The sequence below is a fragment of the Bemisia tabaci genome, chromosome 7 (assembly GCF_918797505.1).
Source record: "Bemisia tabaci chromosome 7, PGI_BMITA_v3".
NCBI classification, from domain to species: Eukaryota; Metazoa; Arthropoda; class Insecta; order Hemiptera; family Aleyrodidae; genus Bemisia; species Bemisia tabaci.
In genome coordinates this window covers 25,367,698-25,392,608 of record NC_092799.1, presented here as the reverse complement: position 1 = coordinate 25,392,608, position 24,911 = coordinate 25,367,698, and the positions used below count along the sequence as shown (strand labels likewise).

At 39.3% G+C, this 24,911-nt stretch overlaps 1 protein-coding gene and 1 long non-coding RNA gene across 4 annotated transcripts in view; one reads left to right on the top strand and one right to left on the bottom strand.

Moving 5' to 3' along the window:
* Positions 1–410: 410 nt before the first annotated feature.
* Positions 411–24,911, bottom strand: part of LOC109038111 (ionotropic receptor 75a) — a 37,436-nt gene continuing 12,935 nt past the window's right edge. For 2 of the 3 annotated variants that reach the window (XM_019053065.2, XM_072302313.1), the window contains 7 exons: positions 23,033–23,344; positions 15,983–16,107; positions 11,734–11,910; positions 9,339–9,541; positions 3,869–4,080; positions 2,915–3,183; positions 411–1,460 (listed from right to left, as the gene is read on the bottom strand). In XM_019053065.2, the coding sequence (XP_018908610.2) occupies positions 1,154–1,460; positions 2,915–3,183; positions 3,869–4,080; positions 9,339–9,541; positions 11,734–11,910; positions 15,983–16,107; positions 23,033–23,344 (1,605 nt within the window). In that variant the 3' untranslated portion in view covers positions 411–1,153. The remainder of the gene's footprint in view (positions 1,461–2,914; positions 3,184–3,868; positions 4,081–9,338; positions 9,542–11,733; positions 11,911–15,982; positions 16,108–23,032; positions 23,345–24,911) is intronic. The other variant, XM_072302312.1, reaches the window with a different exon arrangement.
* On the top strand, positions 17,647–18,489 carry LOC109038112 (uncharacterized). Its single transcript, XR_011900184.1, has 2 exons — positions 17,647–17,783; positions 18,370–18,489. It is a non-coding gene; the product is annotated as an uncharacterized lncRNA (long non-coding RNA).

Below are 24,911 nucleotides of genomic sequence, written 5' to 3'. Positions count from 1 at the left end.
CAAATAATGACTTCTTCTTGCGTCAAGCAACTCACGGTTTTCGTTACGCCTACTTTTCTGCCCTTGCGTTAAAGTCTCTAAAGTGAATCCTCCAATTTGTTGTCTTGCCGATTCGATCGCTCGTGCAGTTCAGCACAAGCAAATTCTTAAAGCTGAACGCATTTACGGTGACGGTAAAGAAAAACGTATAAGTAAGACCATAGTGAGGTATAAAATTGAGGGGGCACTAGACACCAGCAAAATATATGACAACACATGGAGCTTGGAGCTAAGCGAGTAGAATCTAATCTCCTCTCTTCGGCTTCGATCAATTTAAACTCCGCATTATACTTAGTCAAAAACTGATTGCATGTTTGCATGCTACTTGCATGTTTTCAATCTGAAGCATCTTCTCCTTGCTTGGCTATTGATACGCCACTAAGCCTGTCGCGAGAAACACAAAAGGTTAGCAATTGCATGGAGTGCCAAAATTTCTCATGTCACGTCTTCTCCTTTCTTTCTCAAATAAGAAATGTTCATGAAAATAATATTTTCGGGATTAGACAAGCATTTCACTTGGACTTCTGATTATAAGGTAACTGCGTAAAAAACCGGCTTTTACCGGAGTTATGTCAACCGAGTACGAATAGATAGGTATGCAAGTGCAGATAGATTGTCATTAAAATATCAACCCAATTTTTTTATTCAATAGCAGGATCGTAACAAAGCGCTGGACCAACACTGTTCTAAGAGGAAATCAAAGCCAGAAAGAAACAATAGTACATGCATAAAATAAATAGGGAAACAAATACATAAAAGTGAACTTCGATAAAAATTACAGTATTTTGGTAATATTTTTATTCTTACTTTTTCTGTTTCCTATGGAAACGTTAAAAATTAGGTTAGCAACAAATATTTCAAAATTAGTACAAAATTCCAATCAGTGGCGAGTCGTGAATGATCGATTATTGATATTTCTCAATTTGAAGGTATGGTAAAGAATCGATTATCAAGGTGTTCATTGCAAACCCCCTGTTTATCGATCCTTTTCCATAGGTTTAAACGGCATTTCAATCGATGTATCGCAGATTACGCCACGTCACTGTCCAATATGGCGACATGCAATATTGCAATAAACATATGGCAATATTGCATGGTACCGAACCAACACAGCTTAGAAAGCTCTATCTCTACGGCGCGTGGGAAGAAGGTAATTTCCTCTTTCCGGATCAGGGTGGCTGTGACCATTGCGTCTTGCTTTTCTCCAGGAAGGAACATCGAGCGGAATTTTCTTCTTCCACGAAAACTCCACGAGTAAAGAAGAGAGGGCGACCACGAATCCAAACGCAAGAGCGACGAAGGCGAATAAAATGTCGTGAAGCTCGACCGGGACGAAGTCCCTCTCCAAACAGGCCGGTTTTCCAAAACTCCAAATACGATCCAGCCGATGAGTGATCCCTCGCTCCATGAAAAGTAAATACCTGCCAACGATTTTTGTCATTGCTTTAGCACGCTGTGAGCTCAGCGGGCTGATTATTGAAATTGATAGACGAAGCTATAGACAAAGAAGACAGATAAGATATGGAGGGATCCTATTGGTGGTAGCAGGTGGTTGCAATGGACAAAGAGGAGGTAGGTAATAGACTAACTAACGTACTAGAGACTCTGTAGTTAATCCAGCATTTACCCCCATATATAGTCTATATGAACCACCCGAATTAACCAATAGGATCGCTCCATACTAATTATGTCCTCTTTTTCTATCGTTTTGTCTATCAATTTCAACGGTCAGCCCGCAGCGGCGACATAATATAGCATTATAAATGAGGACGACGAAGTTCGAAGGGTGACTTAATCTCAGGTTTGACTCAATCTCTCCTCTCCCCATCGTTAGATACGCGTCGGGCAGTGACGTGGCTCGATTTGCGATATATCGATTGATCTGCCATTTGAACCTACGGAAAAGGATCGATAAACAGGGTGTTCGCAACGAACACCTTAAACATCGATTCTTTACCAAAGCTTCAAATGGAGAAATATCGATAATCGATCATGCACGCCTCGCCACTGCCCGACTCGTATCTAACGATGGGGAGAGGAGGAATCAAGTCACACCTGACGTTGGATTGAAATTGAAATCGGTGCAAAGTTGGGTTTTTTTTTAAAAAAAAAAAGAAAGAAAAAAAAAAAATGTAGGGTTCTTGTCCTCTCTCAGGATAACTCTCCCACTTCATTTTTTTTAGGAGCAGGTCACAAATGTAGTTTCCTTGATCCAAAATTTCAAGTCTCTATTTCACTTTGTTCAACAGTTACAGAGGAGATATCCAGTGATGATACCACAGGACTTTTGGATCACCCTGTTTGTAAATGGACGGAACGTAGGGTTTAAAATTATAATGTCTGATTTCAGGCAGAACCTCTTTCAGTCTTAAATGGACCACATTTTGCAATTTTAGGATAACTACAATTTTTGGCTCAGTTTAGAAACAACGTATGCACTATTACTTCTCGTATGCACGTAAGTGTTCATGAGGATGAGTTAAAAACTGTATTTCCTGATTGCAAAATGTAGTACAGCTATCATTACGTTACTCCCATCCCCGATAACCTCTAGGAGGACAGGAATATGTGGCGTTTGGGTGTCGCAGAACGCCAGAGTGCGTGGTAGGAGCGACTTCATATGTATACTTTCATCCTTGTGTTACCTTCAAATTATTTTCCGATTAGATTTCATGTGTTATTACCTGACATACTGCACCTTCTTATGAGTTTTCAAGACTTTTTCAAAATCTATGAAAACAATTTCACTATTTGGCGCTATGGTATTAGCGCACTGTAAGGCCTCATGGTACCTCTTTCTCTCGAAATATGTAGCAACGAAGTAGCATATCTGGTATGTAAGACTAAAATACTTTTTTTTTAAATAGTGATCTACCCTGCAGATAACATCTCATCGTACGGAGAGTTTTTTGGAATGGCGATACTGCGAGGTATATTGACGGCGATCATGTCAATGGCTTCCAAAGAACACTTCTCGTTGTCGGTGAACATTTTCTCAGCCGCTGCAAACAAAATCCGCATGTCACCACCGAATGCATACTGGTCACTCCGAACTTTGGCAAGTCCTTCCTCCATTGGTATGAAAGCCGCCTTTGATTTCATCTTTTCTTTATATATTTCCCGTAAGATCATGAAAGGGTACCTCTGGAAAATCGAATAAGATTTTTAGAGTACACCTTTTCGAACACCATATTGATACCGGGATTTCATAGCACAGTTACTACGTGAATGGTACAGACAAATTAAGATTTCAATTTTTATTTCGGCCTCCTCTTGTATTTACTCACTAAAAATCATTTGCAAATGGATTGCATTTTGCAAAAAGGAACCACTAGCATTGCAATGATGCTAAGATTGTGCAACTTCATCCTTTGCGATAAAATTGCGGAAATCGTGAAAAACTATGAGATTTAGATGATCATTTTTGTCTTAAATTCACAGTTTTTAGCGAGTAGAATAGGAACCAATAATCGATTATCGGGTTTTTTCTCTAAGACAAAAGAAGTTGCACAATCTTAGCAACATTGCAATGCTAGTGGTTCCTTTTTGCAAAATGCAATCCAAATAATATTTTAGAAATTTTTCCTCATGATATAAGATTCAGAGCAACATGAAAAACTGTGCGTCAGGTACAATCTCAAAAAAAGCAACATTTCGTGTTAAAAACTGTAAATCATACTTTTACTTAAACTTCCGTTATGATGACCGTATTCTTTAATCAAGCAAAAAGCAAGAGATACGTCTACACTTTGACCATTGATATTTTGATGTTTGCGGGGAGAGAGAGGGTGATTATCTAATGTTAAAGGATTTTACACGACTGACTAACCGTGAAGTAGAAGTAGTAGTAACTGACATTCTCTACACCAACACTCAGGTCACTTTCAACTAAGAACTCCAAATCATAGTCGATTTTCTTGGGTGGAGACAGAAGTTTGACTATGATAGCGGAGCTGAAATAAGTGAACAGAAGGTAGCCGAAAATTAGTGCGCTCAAAGTCAACACACGCCCAGAGAGACACAAAACATTGAAAGGAGGCCCTGCGAAAAAAACATAACGCAATATCACACATTGGACGGCAAGTGAAGTCGCTCAATAATATTGATAATATTGATGAAAATGTTACCCTGTACACACATTTTGATAGTCAAAGTGCGGAATCGCGTATCTCCATTTGCAACGCTGCAGACTTTCGATCACAATTAATTTCTGCCTCGGAATAAACTGGATTGCATTTAGCCAAAAGGAACCAAGAGAATTCCAATATTGCGAGAATTGTGGAACTTTTTTTACGTTGCAAATATAAGCTGATCATCTGAAAAGTTTTATCTTTACTCCCATACATACATACATAAAGTCGCTTTTACAACGCCGCCTCGCGCTCTGCGACGCCCAATCGCCATTGCCCCCTATCCTTCCAGAGATCATCAGGCAATTGGCACCTTTTGATCTCCTCCTCCACCCCTTGTCGCCTACCTTTCACAGGACGTCCACGCCGTCGCCTTCCGGGAGGAACCCAATCGAAGACCTGCTTGGGCAACCGGTCGTCTGCCATCCTTCGCACATGTCCATACCAGACCAACTGCTTGGACCTGATATCGTGCACGATGTCCTTCTCCACACCCATGATCTCGCGTACTTTTTCATTGCGGATACGCTCTCTTCTTGAGATGCCAGCAGACCTCCGCCAAAAGTCCATCTCAGTTGCCCTAAGCATCTTTACTCCCAACAAACTATAATTTCAAGATGATGAAATTTACCTTTGTAAATTTAATTTTTTGTATGCATGATTTCAGTAATTCCATTGCAAAGAATGTAAGTCGCACGATCTTAGCAACATTGGATAGCTCTTGGTTCTATTTTGCAAAATGCAATCCATCTAGTCAATTTACTATCTTGGAAACCTCCTGATTTTTTTTCTCTATCAGCAGAATACTCTGTATGAATTTCAAACCATGAGGTTGTCTTGTTTCTTGCAAAACATCAAAATAGGAACGGAAATTTTGAAACTCTGCAGTGGAAATACGTGGTTTTCCACATTGGCCAACGATTAATGGTATTGCTATCTCCTTATGATAACCTGTTTTTACTGCCCATATCTCTGTTTCCACAGAGGCTCTTTTCTTGAGTCCTGCTTCCAATCAGGAGAAAATCCACCTTCTCTTGACCTGCCCATCCGCTAGTCACTCTTCCTCGGACAGGATGATTTTTAAAAACAACTGACTAACTCGAGTGTATACGCAAGCGTAGCTAATGAACGGATTCGTCGCTGTCAGACTTGCAATCCTTCGATCGCACCGGAAACGCTTCAACGTTTATACCTCAAATCAGACTCTAAATAGACTGATGTAACGATTTAAAGGTGATTCGATGGACGCCATATTTTGTGTGAACGGCATGCGATATATCGCATCAATTGGTTCCATTTTTTCAGCTACTCGTCATTTTTCTCCAATTTTGAAATCACAATTCTGTTGTCAGGAGACTAGAGCACTCATTTACCAATTTTAACAAAGAAATTCAACGTAATAAAGGCGTGGTTTTTTTTAGAGAGAAAATATCGTATTCGAGTGCAGTTTCGAGATCAGTATCGAATGCGATGTTTTCTCTCTAGAAAAAAACCACGGCTTTATTACGTTGAATTTCTTTGTTTAAATTGGTAAGTGAGTGCTTTAGTCTCCTGACACCAAAATTGCGATCTCAAAATTGGAGATAAATGACGAGTAGCTGAAAAAATGGAACTAATTGATGCGATATATCGCATGCCGTTCTGACACAAAATATGGCGTCCATCGAATCACCTTAATATGTATAAATCTGACCGGTCAGTTCATTGGTGCAAAAAACAATGAGACTACTGGCCAACAACTGGTGGTAGTATATGACATCATCACTTTGCTCGTCCATCCTCCTCGAGGGAATCAGTCGTTTCTGGGAGAGATCCCGCAACTTGCGTTCTACTCGAGTCAGCAATGAAAACATTAAATGCTTTTTTCTGCAAGTTAGAGGACGTTCAGAGCCCAAGTTACATTTTTAAATATTATTGAGTTAATGACAGTTTTTAGCTAATCTGGAAGCAAATGGGTTGAATAAGTCCGATGCAAGTAAGAGGTACGGTCGACTTAGTAAGAAAACTACATTGGTAAAAGCGCACGAAAATCACGGCAAGATATGAAAATGTCTTACATCAACTCCTTTATAACACGCATTTTAAATCGCAAATTTATCGCGTTGCCAAAAGACGAATGGTTTCTACCTCCGGGCGAGCAGACAAAATGCTTTGACATCTATATCACCGCATCACAGGCGTCCTCTTCATATTCTTCTACAGTGAGCTTAAGAGGATTTCACCTAATTCTGTCGCCTTCATTTGATTCAATAGGCAAAATGCATTCCTACGTGTGCGAATAGTGGTATCCGGCTCACTTCGTTAGCTTACCAGCAGCAGCGAGGAAACGATTTGCGGCGGTTATTAGAGCTTTTCTAATTCGCTTTCAATCGACAGACGGACGGAGTAGGCAAAAAAAGCTCATCAAAGTCAAATGACTGTGGTAATTGTGGTATTTATCATTACTGCTCCAAAATCTGCGCCCACTAATTCTTATTCTTATGGGCTTTAAAACCGATAAATATACATTCAAATCCCTCGTGCAAATGGGTTCTTACAAAGATACATCAAGAAAAATGGTTATTTTTCGAGCAAGTGCAGTCAGATCGCTGCGTGGCTCATCACTCAAAGTTCGGAAGTTTCCTGCATTTTTCTTCTTTATTTGGAAAAATTTTAAAGACACCTGATGCACAACAAGCGGCCCCTTTGCATTTTCTCAAACCTTCACAGTAAGAAAAATCAGATTCCTTAAAACAAAAAAACACGTATTTTTCGGCCGTTTCACAGTGCTCTAAGAAAAATGCTCGGCGCGTCAAGAGAGCTATTAATTTCGCCAAGTAAAAATCTCAGGTACGATAACAATCTTTTCTTTTTCGCAACGCGATTTTTCTATTCAAAAATTTAAAAAAAATTAACTCTTAAAAGAAAATGTTGGTTTTCAAAACTAAGTTCCTACCTAGCCTCAAGATGCGCAACGGATCTTCTTCTTGATGCAGTGAGAATAAAACGGGTTTCTCTATTTAACTTTATTTATTAAAAATAAAAAAAAATAAAAATAAAATAAATAAAAATAAAAAAAATAAAAAAAAATACACCACACAATTTACTCATAAAGTGTACCTTTGACAAACACAACTAATTAAATTTATGAATGAGATCAAAAAAAAATTGACACATTTACTTACACAATGTAGCGAAGTTTATGCTTTGGCAAAGAGAAGAAGGAAATTATTTTTTCATTTTGTAACCTGTTACTTGAGATGTTAGACTGAATTTAACCCTCAGCCTGCGTCGCTCGTATCATTGAGTTTTTTTGATAAGACGAACTGACAACGTCACCGCTAAAATGCACTCGGTAGTATTTTAAGGAAATGCAGATTGTCCACGCGCCATGCGGAAATCGTGTGCAAAAGTAATAATTGCCCACCCGAAACGGCACGGATTATCCCGGATTACCCGATGAAATACGTGTTTGCAAACACTAATCTGGATCGACAGAGTTATCAATGAAACAGGGGCTCCGCGTCCCGGTCCATCTTGCCCGTAACGCGCAGTGGCGTGGCGTGAATTGCGATGTATCGATTGTTCTGCCATTTAAACTAATGGTAAAGAATCGATTATTAAGGTGTTCGCTGCGAACACCCTATTGATCGATCCTTTTCTATAGGTTTAAATGGCATAACAATCGATATATCGCAAAGCACGCCACGCCACTGGTAACGCGGCCAAATGCGTGACGGAAACTCCGTAGCAACAAAAAAAAACCTGAATCACAATTCGAAAATTTGAAAAGAGAATTGCCTGTCGAACTATAATCATGAAAACGAACGTGCGAAAAAATTCGAGATAAAACATGACAGGAAAATTATAATTTTGAAAATCGGGGAGCTTAAGGCAATGATTGCTGTTGTGCGTTTACTATCCCCTCCACTGGAAAAAAACGCATTGGATCTAGTGTCCAGACTCTTAAAAACATCGACAAGAAAAAATACTCTTATTCAATCAGATTTAAGCTTAAATCAAGAACCAAGCCTCTTAATTTGAGCGGATTTCCTTTTGATTTAAGCTTAAATCTGATTGAATCAAGAGTCCTTTTTCTTGTCAATGTTTTCAAGAGTCTGGACTCTAGATCCACTGTGCTTTTTTCCAGTGTCCTTTACAATTTCCGCGCCAAAAAATGATAAGGGATCGCGTCTAACACCTCCCAACCAGGAGTGTGTTGAGAACTGTACAAACGTACAAAAATATTCTTTAAAATTGTTAATCCTATGAAGTCGGCTGGTATCTCTTCGAGGAAGAAAAAATTGAAGAGCAAAACAAATTAAAAATTCTGCAACTTATAATTGGATCACACTCAGCAAAAAGGAACCAGCGTGATTACAGTGTTGTCAAAATTTTCCTTCTTCACAATTATCTAAAAAATCTCCCAGAATGGCAACAAGTGTTTTCCTCCCACCAAAAAATTGTTAATTTTAAAGAAAAATAATCGTGTAAATTTGAATACCGAACATATTATTAAGTATTTTTAAAAGAAAAGAAGAAATTGCACGATGTTGAAAACACGGTAATCGCGCTGGTTCCTTTTTGCCAAATGCGATCCAATTACAGTTTGATTTAGGTTTTGCGCTAGTTTCTTTCTTCTTATTTTTTCTACAGATGAATGATGTTTTGAGAATACGTTTCAATAACAGAAGAACCCTGTGAAATAAGAACCGGCGGGTAGAGAAATACCTATTTCTCCAGCCATGCATCAAGGGCCATTCATAAAATACGTGACGCTAAATTTGGTATTTTTTGACCTTTCCCCTCTCCCCTTCGAAAGGCTGTTGTGACGGAGGTCTCTGTTTATTAATAAAAGCCCGGTCGAGGTGTTTCGTGTATAACTAGTTAGGCAGCAGCCACCCGTCGGTTTTTTTTTTTTTTTCATTTGGTCTCGTCATTTTTTAGGGGGAGTTTTTTAGGATTGGGCCGGGGTGGCTACCGCCACCTAGAATAGCGTAACGCTATCCGCGACCTCCCCCCCCTCCCACCGGTGTGTAACGTATTTTATGAATGGGCCCCGATAATTTTTTATAAAAAAATCAAGATTACTGAGGGTTTAAATAAATTGAGGTACTGTAATATATTTTTAAAAGAAAACGAATAAATTAAGAATGAAAATTGTAATTCTGCCTTTTCTTAAAAAAATACCTCTTTGAGACATGACAGCAACAATAAAAAGCAATGAGCTGCGTTCATTCTGCGTGTCGTCGTGTAAACAGGATGACCAATGGAAAACAGCGATGAAGCATAAAAGTAGTACACCAGTGGCAAACCATAATTGACCTGTGAAGGACTCGGTTAAATCCCAAATATCATGCTTGTCCTTTGGTCGCAAAAATATAAAAACGGGCCTGAGAAAATGAAATGAGAGTGTTTTTAATAACACGTTACAAATATAAATATCCCTAATGTTTCAATGGATTCATTATTCGACTTAGGCTGTTCCGCTCGTGCCCCAGAAAACCATTGGCGGATCCAGGAAATTGGCAACATTTTCTATCTTCCGTTTAAACCTACAGAAATGTATCGATTCTTGTAGGGGCCAGGTGCTCCGACAAAAATCGATTATTTAGCATAGGTTTAAGTGGAGGATACCTACAGGAAGGCTCAGAGGCTTTTCGTTGGAAATTATAGAAAACTAAAAATCTGGAGTCTCGGAAATCGGAAAATAATTTTTTAACGCACTTCCAATGGACCTCTAATGGTATTCCGTTATTGGGCCCACAAATGTGGAGTGTTCATAGTCAAGTTTTGTACAGCAATCCAAGAAGAGAGATTAAGCTGAGTTCTCACCCGGCTAATATTTTCGTGAAAAAAGAGGAAATAGGGCCTCCAGAGCTACAGAATTGTGTTTACACAATTGCGTCTTATAATAGAAGAAAGACAATAAGAAGATATACCAAAATGGCAAGTTAACGTCTAATTTTGACGGGAAATCCCGTAGAAAAATTACAGTGAATAGCGTTATCAGTGTTTTCGTGCACGTTCGTGTTATCCTTGGTTTCTTCCACTTTGATCTCACCAATCTGTGATGACTAAAAGTTTCATTGACGCCATAGGGCCGGATTTTCCTACTTGCCGCCTATGGGCCGCCTGTATTTTGCCGCCCCCTTCTCATTCGTTTTGAAACATCAATAAAAACCATCAAGTGAACGTGCCAGCGGTGGAAGGGTGCGTAAGACGCGTTTACTCGTGTTGAACTTATTTTTTTGGAAAGCCCTGTCAACACTACTAGCAAAAGGTCATAGAACTTTGCGCGAAAGTCAAGTTTCGTAAACCTATCTCTAATGGACAAGGCCTTCCATCATGAGAAATGAACGAAAACATTATGGAAGAACAAACACAAAATTTGGTTTAATGATTTTAACTTCCGCCGCCGCGCCGCGCCGCGCCGACCGCACCGTATTTGGCGCAATGCGTGAAGTATTCACGCAGTCTTGTAAGCGCTATGCGTATCACGCTGACCGCACTGTGTTTGGCGCAATGCGTGAAGTATTCATGCATTCTTGTAGGCGCTATCCATTTCACGCTGACCACAATAACCGCACTGTGTTTGATGCAATGCGTGAAGTATTCGTGCAGTCTTGTAGGCGCTAAGATGTGTTACATGCCGATTGCCGCGCCGAGGGCTCCTCCTTTTCATCTCAAGTCCTTATCATCATTTCTCCCTAAGTCCAAATCCAGTCCTAGTTCCAGGCCAAATTGCGTGTTTGGTTTCTCTCTTAACTCGCGACTAATTAAAGGTGCTGTCTCTTGTATCACTGAAAGACGACAAAATTAGAAATTACTACACTCTCAGGAAATGAGAGATTTTATAGCCTTTTCTCGTTTATAATTTTTTCTTCTAAATCCGATTTTTTTTATACTTAAATTTAAAAAAAATTGCAAAATTTGCCGCCCCCTAGATTTGCCGTCATGGACCGCGGCCCATGTGGCCACCCCCTCAATCCGGCCCTGATTGACGCCTCGTCGTCCATTATTATAATGGGACCAAAGAACAAGACACCGCATTTTAATCATCCACTTCCTATTATTTTCTTATTTTTTTTCTTAAAAAGCAGAAATTTAACGTTTTCCATACAGGTCTTATTGTATTTTGCCGATCTAAGAGGTGCCATTAGAACTTTATAATTTAGAACAAGTTATAAGGAATGCAAGTTACAAAATGGACAAGAATGTATTAGGTGTAGTTTTGAATTTAAACAGCCATTAATTTTCTCTTGCTAAAATTCGAAGTCGAGGAGATATTTTCCATGTGAAAATAGTTTTTTAATTTTGTTTACAACATTGAGTATCATATGATCGAATGAAACTTTAAACCTCCATAGCTCGGTTCAAACATGACTACTATTTAGTGCGTCTCTGTTAAACTCGGTCCATTTGCCGTAAACTATTGGACGTATTTCTGTCAAATGGAACTATGTGCATTATGACGTGAACCTTGTTATGCATATACTCTTATTGGTCTCGGGGCTCATGTCTTAATACACCTAGTCCGTTTCACAGAAATACGCCCAATTAATCTGATGATAGAGTTTCTCACCTAAAATTGCTGTAGCCAATATGGACGTGCACAAAACTGACAACTTCCATCCGTTCGATTGTTTGAAATACGGTTGACATACCAACGTCCACCTCTCCACTCTGAACTTTGCCGATCAAACCGTCAAATGTCCCATTTACCACAGAACCAAAAAGTTCAGTCGTTACTACACTTGACCTACATACGTTGTCAGATGAACATCATTGAATGAAGAGAGTATATGTTAGTAATTCAGAGTATGTTATTCTGGGGCTGTGTGCCAGGAGTACAGGATTTCTGTGTATAGGGGGCAGTAGAGGCTATAGGTGTCGTAGAGCGCCAGGCAGTGCTATAAAACGACTAATATGTATGCATGTATGTTATGAATGGTTGGTTGGTAGATACGTTTATTTGGTGCTTTTAACAATTGAGCCATTAACACCTTACCCCTTATGTATGTATGGTTGGTTGGTAGATACGTTTATTTGGTGCTTTTAACAATATTGAGCCATTAACACCTTAGAGGAGAGATCAAAATATAGTACAGAATTTAAAAATTTAAAGTAGGAGTCACAAAAGGTAGTAAAAAATTAAAAGTTAGGACAAGGAAAGAATACATTAAAGAGCCTTGCACAAAAAGGGCTAAAATTCGCCCGTTTTCGGGCCCTCGAAATTGGGGTCGGTGTGAGGTTTTTTTTCATCTATAGGGTGACCCTTTACACATAATAAAATTTCAGATTGAGTATACGCACCGTTTTTGAGATATGGGGGGGCAAAGTCCCCGATTTTTACTCATATTTGCAGGTATTTTATAGTCGAACTTCGGCTGCTACAAGGTACCGGATGTAGATATTGAAGCGCGGTTTGCGGTGATTTGTCAAGCTATTTCTGGATTATTTTTTCACATCTTTTACAAACCCGCAAATGGTTTTTCGGGGGGGGGGGGGGGGGGGGAGCTTTATTCATATTATCATGACCGTTCGTATACGTCTTACTGGCATTAATTGCTTCGTTCTCGACTCCTCTCCACGCCGTAATCATGATGGTATTTTCTGTTAGGAATCTTTCTTCTTCTTTATATTTGACCAATTTTAATGTTGTCTCCCCCTTTCTCCCTTTTTAACCTCCCCCCCCCCCAATTCTAAACACTCCCTCTCAAGTGTATATTCCTGTGCGGCAGATATGAAGGTGTTATTTGTGGGGAATTATTTTCTGTCTTTATGGTTGATAAACTTTGACCCCACGTATTTCCTCCTTCCCCCTTTACCCCTGTTTCACCCCCCCCCCCATTTCCACCGTACCTTACTCGAAGTTGTCTGCTCCCTCTGCAGCAGAAATGAGGATGTTTCCGGTAACTATTACACTATCCGATAACTATTATACTCTCACAAAAAAAAGTATTCAAGCATGTAAAAAAGAGAAAAGAGGGGGGGGGGGCAGTGGAAAGAGGGAATAAGGTAGGAAATATGAACTAGTGAGGGGGGATGGGAAAGAGAAAAAAGGGTGGGGGGTGTCTCCCTTGTATTGAGTTTAAAAAAGTAAGAAATTCTTCGCTGGAAACATCCTCATTTCTGCTGCGGAGGGAGCAGACAACTTCGAGTAAGGTACGGTGGAAATTGAGGGGGGGGTGAAACAGGGGTAAAGGGGGGAAGGAGGAAATAGGTGGGGTCAAAGTTTATCAACCATAAAGACAGAAAATAATTCCCCACAAATAACACCTTCATATCTGCCGCACAGGAATATACACTTGAGAGGGAGTGTTTAGAATTGGGGGGGGGGGAGGTTAAAAAGGGAGAAAGGGGGAGACAACATTAGAATTGGTCAAATATAAAGAAGAAGAAAGATTCCTAACAGAAAATACCATCATGATTACGGCGTGGAGAGGAGTCGAGAACGAAGCAATTAATGCCAGTAAGACGTATACGAACGGTCATGATAATATGAATAAAGCTCCCCCCCCCCCCCCCGAAAAACCATTTGCGGGTTTGTAAAAGATGTGAAAAAATAATCCAGAAATAGCTTGACAAATCACCGCAAACCGCGCTTCAATATCTACATCCGGTACCTTGTAGCAGCCGAAGTTCGACTATAAAATACCTGCAAATATGAGTAAAAATCGGGGACTTTGCCCCCCCATATCTCAAAAACGGTGCGTATACTCAATCTGAAATTTTATTATGTGTAAAGGGTCACCCTATAGATGAAAAAAAACCTCACACCGACCCCAATTTCGAGGGCCCAAAAACGGGCGAATTTGTGCATGGCTCTTTGGAGATTAATTCGTTTGAAAAAGAGAGGAATTTCACGAAAATACTTTGAAAGGATGGTATGGAGATCAGAAAGTGGAGGGAAAATTTTGGATCTTAATGATGAAATGTAGGGCAAGTTATTAAAACATGTTTAACTGAGAGAGGGACATTACAAGAAATGCAGGTTGTGGGTTATGGTTGGTTGGTAGATACGTTTATTTGGTGCTTTTAACAATTGAGCCATTAACACCTTAGAGGAGAGATCAAAATAATTTAAAAATTTAAAAATTAGGGGTCACAAAAGGTAGTACAAAGTTAAAATTTAGGACAAGGAAAGAATATATTAAATTTGGAGATTAATTCGTTTGAAAAAGAGAGGGATTTCACGAAAATACTTTGAAAGGATTTTGAAATTCTCCTCCTGCATAAGGCTCAATGTAGAAAATAAACTATGACCCGCCTCTTATCACATGAGCTAATTTTTGTTTTCCGACATTCAGTTTTCGGCAGAAGAAAATATACGGCTAGTGAAACTCGAAAACATTCTTAACTCAATTTTTTCGAAAATGTGGGTTACTTCCTTTCTGATAAACTCGGTCCAATTTCAAGACTAAACTCATGAGACTGAAGCCGAGAACGAAACTTTTAGAAGATATTTCAGCTGAGGCCATACGAGAAAACCATATTAGAAAATGAAATCATACTCGTAGTACTTGGACGCTACGAATAAGGTGAAAAATAATTGGGGTGTTTTTTTTTCTTCCTTTTTTTATAGAAACTAATAGGTGCCAATTTTTCTTGAATCTTGCAATTTTTTAAGAAAAATGATTTCAAATCCATTCACAATTTATTATTCTAAGATCATCATTTGCGTATTATGCTAAGTTGAAAAGAATCTGATTTTCATGGATAATGTCAAACATCACAGAGAGAGAGAGAGAGAGGAATGAAGCGTTCAGGGGAGGAAAGGGTGTTTAGCCGTGCGTGGTCTCACTTAAAAATCAGTGGCGCGGCGTGCTTTGCGATATATCGATTGATCGGCCTTTTAAACCTATGTAAAAGTATCGATAAACAGGGTGTTGGCAGCGAACACCGTAAGAATAGATTATTTACCACAGCTTCAAATGGGGAAATATCGATAGATCGCAAAGCACGCCGCGCCACTGTTAAAAATCGATGCTGAATGCTGGTTTTCTACAAATTAGATACGTACATATGGCAAAAATGTTGACAAGTACACCATTATTCGCATACTCCGGGGGAGAGGGGGGATTATTGGACGTATTTCTACCAATCGGAACTATGTGTATTACAACGTGAGCTCTGTTATGCATATATTCTTAAAGGTCTCAGGGCTCATGTCTTAATGCACATAGTTCCGTTTCGGAAAAATACCTCCTATCGAGGAGGACGCGATTCGGGAGTAGTTCCAGACCTGCGTAACATGTGCAATGGTGTATATCAAAGGAATAGGAATTCAAAATTAGTTCCGAATTCCAGCTTGGCGTATAATTTATAAGCGACCCGCTGACAAGACGCTGATGATTTAGCAAAAGTTTGGGTGGTATACCATGTATCCCTGGAAGAATGAAGGGAAACTTTCAGATTTGACCAGACCAGTGACGACTTCAGTTTTATTCAAGTTTTTATAAAAAAAAACTGGGGGAAAAGGTTAACAATGTTTAATTAGAATTAATTAGAAGGAATTGTGAACTTATAGCGTTAAACAGAAAGGAACCAAGCCACATCAACTATTGCCAAAGTTAATTGGGTAATTTACTTTATTACAAGAAAACGGTTGTGCGGATTTCTGTGCATATTTCAGGGAATTTTATGCACAGCACGAAGCAAATTCAGCAAAATTTTCAAAGGAATCCGCAAAAATTTTCTCTTGTAAAAAATAAAATTTCCCAGTTAAATTTGGCTTTAGATGATGTGGTTTGGTTCCTTTCTGTTGAACGTGGTCCACTTCAAACCGCCGTGAACTGGGCGATAACCACTGTGTCTCACTGTCAACTTACGTGAAATTGTACAGCTCTTCCATCAAAAGCCAGAATTGGTAATCTCGTCGAGGGACAGCGTCCAATTCTCTTTTATAGTAATTGTTCAAAAACTGATCATCCTCATACGTTGGGAACCGGGTTAACTAAAAATAAAAAATTAATAAAAAATAAAATAAAATAAAACAACCTGTAGTGCTTGCGCAACACTGCTGTTCACTAGAACTAATTGTTCCGGAAAAAGTTGCAGAATCTTTCGTGGTGTGCTTTTGAAAACCAAAAACCAACACTGGGGATTTTCAAGACCATCCCATTGTATTGGGGTTCCCATAGAAAAAGAGAGGAAAAATACCAGAGCGATTTCTAAGACATAGCAAACTGAAGTTCCCATGAAAAAAAAAATAAACATTGGTATCAATATTTCGCGTTTGGCTCCCTTTTTTGTGCTAAAATTTCTTCCTGTATTCAGTGAACCCACACCCTCCCCTATCAGAATATATGAGTGACACTTATTCGATACAAATTTCAGAAAATTTTATTTTTATACTGGCAGACCTAAAGGTAAATCGGAGATGTTTATGAAAGGGCCGCCGGGCCGCCTCCAATTCACTGGAAGAGGAGAGGCTAAAGAGCGGTAATAATATTTTCAGTGTTTTCATGAGCCAGCGAGGAGCTGAGCTGAGTGAGCAGTCTTAATTGCAAAAATTTGATTAGCAACTTGCTCGACATAACAATTTCATTTTAAAAACCCAATATATCCTCTACGGACTTTAACTTTACGTTTTTACCCGAAGGATACGATATATAGTTTACAGGAAAACCCTCTCTTTTCTAAACGAATCATTTTTAAGACACTCGATGGAATGTAACAATAACCCCGGCCGATGATATACCTGTTGGTAATTCCGGCGTGTTTCGGGACGCAAACACTTAATTAAAGTGAATCCTGAATTAATACATGATATGAATGATATTTAAATGATAAGACTTGTAAAGTATTTGTAAAATTATGCATTTCTGAGATAAAAAAAAGAAAAAAAAGACACTCGATGGACGGGGCGAGGAAGGGGAGTAAGACGGTCGATGGGCAGGAGTGAGGAAGGGGAGTCCAAAGGTCAGAGTTTTAATAGAGTGGGTCTTTACTTTCGGCCTTTGTTTAGTCTTGGACAGCTATATGTGGCTGTGGCCCTGTCAAGGTAGACTTCTATACAAGGAACCAAAATTCAGAGTAAGGAGAAAGTCATTAAAAATATTGTTTGGCGGAAAATTTTTCTTTGAAACATTGTTTTGTTTTCCAATTAAAATTATTTGCTCATGAACCGCCTACGGGAGATTTCGACGATTTCGCTGGCCGCGCAGCGCCCCGGGGGTTGGGCCGCATAGCGGCCAGGGGGCAGAGCCCCCAAGTACCAATCTAAACTTAATCTCTTTTCTCATACTACAGTCTGTCTTATAGGTTGCAATTTTTATTTCGATACCTGCATTCTTAGTGACGCACACGTTTGGAGACAAAGATAAAAAACGATCGTGAATATGTCATTAAAATGATATCATTGTAAAGGATGTCAAATAAACTGGAAACACCTCGTGCATCACATGCATCACGATATTCAAGTCATTCTGCAAGCGATACCCGATAACAAAATAGTGAGGACACGATTAGCGACTCATATAAAGTATAGAATTACTGCGACCCCGTCAAACACGATTTAAACGACAAGTTCTGCTCGTCGCGAAATTTCGTTTTGCTCCATCATGAAAGTAGCGTTGTTTTGTATCTCCGTAGTGAGTATAGTTCTGGTCGTTTCTGACATCTCTGCAGGTAACTTAAAATATTTGTATTATTATTCGAAGCTTTACAAAACTCCAATAGATTTATTTTATTCTAACTGCTCCCTCCCTCTCCTCGTAAAAGTAGGATCCATTTTACACAAACAAAAAATAAGGATAGCAGTTTTTAGGGCACTGCTTGTAGTTGATCCTCGCGAAATCTAGTGGGAACGAAATCAATACGCATTATGAATCACCCGTCTAGTAACATTACTAGACTTGTGCTCAACATCTCCAGGAACCCAATACTGATCCCTGAATTTTGCATAGACCAGATGAAACCTTATAAAACCTCAGTCCCGTAAGCCTTGCTGATACTTAAAAAAAAATAAAATAAAATTTAACCTCTATTTTTATGGTAAAAAATACATATCACATACTACTACTACTCTTTTATCGTGACATAATTTTTAATTCATTTATGCACTAATGTTTAAACTTGTTTTTGCTTACGATAACATGATCGTGTGATAACACTTTGTTGCAAAACGAAGTCCATCTCTCATTAGAACCATTTCGATGAAGATCAAAATCTACAGGGCTCCAAAATTCAAGACATTCGATTTGATTTTCCTCAGGTGCGGATTGTATCTGGTCAGCAAATATCTATGTGCCCGGCAAAAAGGTACAATTCATCGGGAACGATGGAAATTTTTTGGGCACCGAATCATGCCGGAATTTACGAGGTAATTTTGCCGGCTATCGCGAAATTGGAAGCCCTGAGCACTGTCTAATGCTTTACGAAAGATCGAACTGCGATAAAAACGGTCCGAAACTTAAAATGCCCGCCAAAACAAAATGGAATTGGGACCTGAAGCGCAAGGACCGACCACAATCTCTTGGATGTTGCTGAGTTTCATTTCGTCGGTGAAACTGTAGACCGGTTTTATTTTTAATTATTGATTTCATTTACTTATGGATTGATGTAATTTCACTTTTAAGTAATTAAACAACTTGATCTTTATGACATTGATTTGCTATTATTTCCCGATGTAGTAAAAGACGGAGCCAGACAGAACATTGAAGATGAAACTACCAAACCACGTCTCTTGTTTGCGGTAGAGTACCTGTATAGCGAGAGTATGGACAGATCGCTTCATGGAGGTCTCAGGGCCCAAAAGTGCAGCCATCCTTCTAACCAACTTCTAACACACAAAATTTCAATGCCAGTCTGCAGAGTCTGCAAATTCCAATTCTAACCAAGATGGCCAAGAATGTACAAAAATGAGCGTTCTTCCGCAAAAATGAGTAAATTTATGCAAAAATTGAGTCAAATACGTGCTTTATAAACAACGTTTCGTAAAAATAGTATTAGTAAATCGTTCTGGATAATTGAAATTCATAGGGTGGCTGCATTTCTGGGCCCTAACTTTATTCGCAGAAGCATCGCATCGGTGAAGGCCTGATGAATTTTCGGAGTTTCACATCTGTCCATACTCTCGGTATACAGGTACTCTAGTTTGCGCACTGAAAAGAAAATCTCGGTGTATTTACTAAGAAAAGGGTAAAATTACCAAGAATTCAGGGTTCTATTTGATCCCAGTTTTTTATTGGTAAAATTACCATTTATGGAATTGGTAATTTCACCGAGATTTCTCGGTAAAATTATTGAACTTTCTCGGTAATTTTACTGGACCTTAGTAAAAACACCAATATTTTTTATCGACTGTGGTAGAATTACCGAGATAAAATGGCAAAGTTACCGAGAATTGATTACCAATAAAAGTGGTATTCTTACCTGAAAAAAAAAACAGTAAAAATACCGGTTTTTAGGTAAGCTTACCAGTCTGTATTGGTAAAATTACCAAAATTTGGTAAAAAAAAGTAAGATGGTAAAGGTACTAACGGACCTTGGTAAAAACGCCGAGAATTTTTTTTCAGTGCGGTCTTTTAAAGTCTCCGCTCCCGTTTTATTTTCTTAAAAAAGGACAAATCAGCATTATTCCTTGAAGTTTTCACAGAGTTTCCTTCGTACGAAAAAGAAAAATCACGGAAGTTCGAAATTTTGACTGGCTCAGTCACATTTTTGTACTATTCTGTCCTCTGATTCCGCGGTTATACTCGAACTTTTCTTTCGGCACGTGCTGCCTCCGGTGCAGCAGAATACGCGCATTTTCGGATGAGGAATCTACGCGAGAGAATGTGTCGAATGCGGGAGAGGAAAAGAGAAAAAACGATGCTGGTCAGTGGCGTGGCGTGCTTTGCGATATATCGATTGATCTGCCATTTAAACCTATGGAAAAGGATCGATAAACAGGGCGTTCGCAGCGAACACCTTAATAATCGATTCTTTACCATAGCTTCAAATGGCAGAACAATCGATACATCGCAATTCACGCCACGCCATTGATGCTGGTTTAGCCGAGCGCTAAGCAACGGGGCTTGAGCTGACGTGATAACTCGGCAGTTTGTATTTATTCCAATGTTAATAAGTCCGCTCCAGACCGTGAAGCTAATTATTTTGAATGGGAGGACTTTCATTTTCTAGCAATCCATACTTCCACTCGGCGTGACACCCACGCTAAGTTGCCGGTTCCTTTTCACGCTCCGCAGAAAAAAATAAGCTGTACAACACCTCTCCCTTAGAAGAGGCGAAAATAACATCCAAGAGCACTGTCATGCTAAGGAAAAACGCCGTATGAGCCTTCAGGCGTTGCCACATTTCCTTTAATAACCAACGAATATACTGGTAAAATTCTGAATATTTTTCTTCCAATTTTTCAGACAATTTTGTTCCCGATTAAATCTAGAATATCGGAAAATTTTAAGGAAGAAGCGCGCATAACTTTTTTCAAAAATACATTCTTTATTCGGGAAAATTTGGCAACTCTCGAATGTTCATACGGCCCTCTTCTTTAGCACGACAGATTATAGGTGCGTGTAAAATTGGAGAGATTAGCCATGAGTATACACAGTAAGAAAAGGTAACCAAAATCTTGTGTTGATATAGGGAGTAAGGCACGAAAAAGCACAAGCTGTCGGTTGATCTATTTGTGTGTTTCCTCTGTGTCAAATCGACCGAATCTTTGGGTTGAAGGAACCAAATCTCTATTTGTTGAAAATCCGTGGCCAACCTAAAAATTAGTCGCCAGCCTTCAGGACCGACCCTGAATCGCATCGGTGGAAATTCAGTGCGCTATAGCCACACGCAAGTCGCAACCTCTGAAGGCCTAAATACACAAGGCGATTAATCGCCGTGCGTGTGTATTTACGCCTTGAAAAAGGGGAGGAAAAAAAGAGTCCGTACGTTCGGCAGGACACTTTCGTCATAATTCGATGTTTTAGAGTAACCCTGGTCAGGGCCGGATTTTCCTACTTGCCACCCATGGGCCGCATGTATTTTGCATCAATAAAACATCAATAAAAACCATCAAGTGAACGTGCCAGCGGGGGAGGGGTGCATAAGACGCGTTTACTCGTGTTGGAAACATTTTTTGGGAAAGCCCTGTCTGTCAACACTACTAGCAAAAGGTCACGGAACTTTGCGCGAAAGTCAAGTTTCGTAAACCTATCTGTAATGGACAAGGCCTTCCATTCATGAGAATTGAACAAAAAAATTATGGAAGAACAAACACAAAATTTGGTTTAATGATTTTAACTTTCGCCGCCGCGCCGCGCCGACCGCACCGTATTTGGCGCAATGCGTGCAGTATTCACGCAGTCTTGTAGGCGCTATGCGTTTCACGCTGACCACACTAAGTTTGGTGCAATGCAGGAAGTATTTATGCATTCTTGTAGGCGCTATCCGTTTCACGCTGACCACAATAACCGCACTGTGTTTGATGCAATGCGTGAAGTATTCGTGCAGTCTTGTAGGCGCTAATATGTGTTACATGCCGCTTGCCGCGCCGAGGACTTCTCCTTTTCATCTCAAGTCCTCCTCATCATTTCTCCCTAAGTCGCGCCGTTCCAGGCCAAATTGTGTGTTTGGTTTCTCTCTTAACTTGACTAATTAAAGGTGCTATCTCTTGTATCACTGAAAGACGACAAAATTAGAAATTACTACGTTCTCAGGAAATGAGAGATTTTGTAGCCTTTTCTCGTTTGTAATTTTTTATTTCTGAATCGGATTTTTTTATACCTATATTTAAAAAAACTGCAAAATTTGCCGCCCCCTCGATTTGCCGCCATGGGCCGCGGCCCATGTGGCCACCCCCTTAATCCGGCCCTGACCCTGGTTGGGGTTAATTTTTAACAAAAGTGTGTTAAGCAACCAGGTCCTTTAGGTTGACCTGACACAAAAATGACAAGAAACACGGAAATGTTTAACTGCGTATAGAGACATTATATTACAGAGATTCCTCACTGGCAATCTAATCAGGATCGGATTAGCGCTCAGGGGCTCGGAATAAGAGCTTAGACGTTTGCGGGTCGCATACTCTCTCAATTGAAGGCGGTTCACGTTTCCAAAAAAACAAAGGGTTCATCACGGCTAAGACTTTTGCTGAAATTGATAGACAAAGCTGTAGACAAAGACGACACACTGAAAGAAAAGCTATCCTAATGGTAGAAACGGAGAGCTGCGATGGACAAAGGAGGGCAAATCCAACTGAGGGCAACTAGGGCCAGAGACCCTCTACAGTTGGATTGCATTTTGCAAAATGGAAGCAAGAGCATTCCAATGTTGCCAAGATTGTGTATCTTACATTCATTCAATAAAATTACTGAAATCATGCCAAAAAATTAAATCTACAAAGGTAATTTTCGTCTTTAAGTTATATATTATTGGGAGTAAAGATACAATTAGTTTAGATAATCTGCGTATATTTGTCACTGAAAAAAAAAACAAAAAAAAACACGTGCGATCTAGAGTCCAGACTCTTGAAAACATTGACAAGAAAAAGTAATCTTGATTCAATCAGATTTTACTTAAATCAAAAGGAAATCCGCTCAAATTAAGAGGCTTGGTTCTTGATTCAAGCAAAAATCCGATTGAATCAAGAGTATTTTTTCTTGTCGATGTTTTTAAGAGTCCGGACTCTAGATCCAATGTGTTTTTTTTTTGTTTTTTTTCCAGTGTAAGGCAAACAAAAATGCACAATCACATACATTGGAAATGTACATTTTTTTTTGGAATGTACATTTTCTACATTGGAATGCTCTTGGTTCCTTTTTGCAAAATGCGATCCAGTTAGTCCATCATCTTCGCCCTCAGTCCATAACAACCACCCGTTTCTTCTTCCCTTCTTTGTCTATCGATTTGTCGATGGATTTCAATGGTCAGCCCGATATTCGACTTACCAGCATGACGGTGGAGATTCTCAGTCCGTGCATACTCCTCCTTCTCTGCAATCTAGTTTGAGTGAGCTTCCATTGAATTCTCTCCTCTTTGGTCCAATAGCCTGCGTCGGTTATGTTCAAATCGCCCGCCTCGCGCCCGTTGACTTTATAGACATCATACAGCTGGGCCGAACTCGAATTCAGCACCGCGAATGTGACGTCACTCATCAAGGACAAGGCTAAGTCCAGATTTCGTCCCTCTTCTCCGAGGTCTTTCCGCCGACTCCAAAGAACCCATGAGTACCTCTCGCTTAGAAAAAATGTTCGTGGGATCTGGGTAACGCATTTAAAGAGAGGTTAATTAGAAGTAGTATTCATAGTAAAAGAATTGGATCGCATTTAGCAGAAAGGAACCAGCGCGGTTAGTGTTGTAAAAATGTTGCTTCTTTATCTTCATAATTATCCAAAAAATCTCGCAAAATAGTGAATAGTTTTTGCCTCCCACCAATAAATATATAGATAATTTTAAAGCGGAATAATTGTGTGAATGTTAGTGCTGTACATATATTAAGTATCTTATCTTACTATAGTAAAAAAAAATAAGGCCTTTTTTGTGTGTACGTCCGTGTCATTTCGCATTCTCATTGGTCTTTCATTAACCAATCAGAAAACGTCATTGAAAATCCCCGGGAAATTTAAATGTATTCTTCCGTAAAGGAATTATTGATAGGTAGACAGAAATAAAAATGGGATGTATTTCTTCTAATAACCAGGATAAAAGGGAGGATTATTACCTATACAGGATAGTCCTAGAAAAACGGGATGTACCTATATTAATAAACCGGGATAACAGGAAGGATATCGATCATTGTGTATCGATATTCGATACATCGTTTGTTCTAAAGCAGTATTGACTGGGATAAAACGGGATTTCTTCATAATAACCGGGATAAAAGGGAGGAATTTTACATCCTATACAGGAGAGTCATGGATGAACGGGATGTACCTATATTAATAAACCGGGATAACAGGAAGGATATCGATCTTTGTGTATCGATCTTCGATACATCGTTTGTTCTAAAGCAGTATTGACTGGGATAAAACGGGATTTCTTCATAATAACCGGGATAAAAGGGAGGAATTTTACCTATACAGGATAGTCATGGATGAACGGGATGTACCTATATTAATAAACCGGGATAACAGGAAGGATATCGATCTTTGTGTATCGATCTTCGATACATCGTTTGTTCTAAAGCTGTATTGACTGGGATAAAACGGGATTTCTTCATAATAACCGTGATAAAAGGGAGGAATTTTACCTATACAGGATAGTCATGGATGAACGGGATGTACCTATATTAAGAAACCGGGATAACAGGAAGGATATCGATCTTTGTGTATCGATCTTCGATACATCGTTTGTTCTAAAGCTGTATTGACTGGGATAAAACGGGATTTCTTCATAATAACCGGGATAAAAGGGAGGAATTTTACCTATACAGGATAGTCATGGATGAACGGGATGTACCTATATTAATAAACCGGGATAACAGGAAGGATATCGATCTTTGTGTATCGATCTTCGATACATCGTTTGTTCTAAAGCTGTATTGACTGGGATAAAACGGGATTTCTTCATAATAACCGGGATAAAAGGGAGGAATTTTACCTATACAGGATAGTCATGGATGAACGGGATGTACCTATATTAATAAACCGGGATAACAGGAAGGATATCGATCTTTGTGTATCGATCTTCGATACATCGTTTGTTCTAAAGCAGTATTGACTGGGATAAAACGGGATTTCTTCATAATAACCGGGATAAAAGGGAGGAATTTTACCTATACAGGATAGTCATGGATGAACGGGATGTACCTATATTAAGAAACCGGGA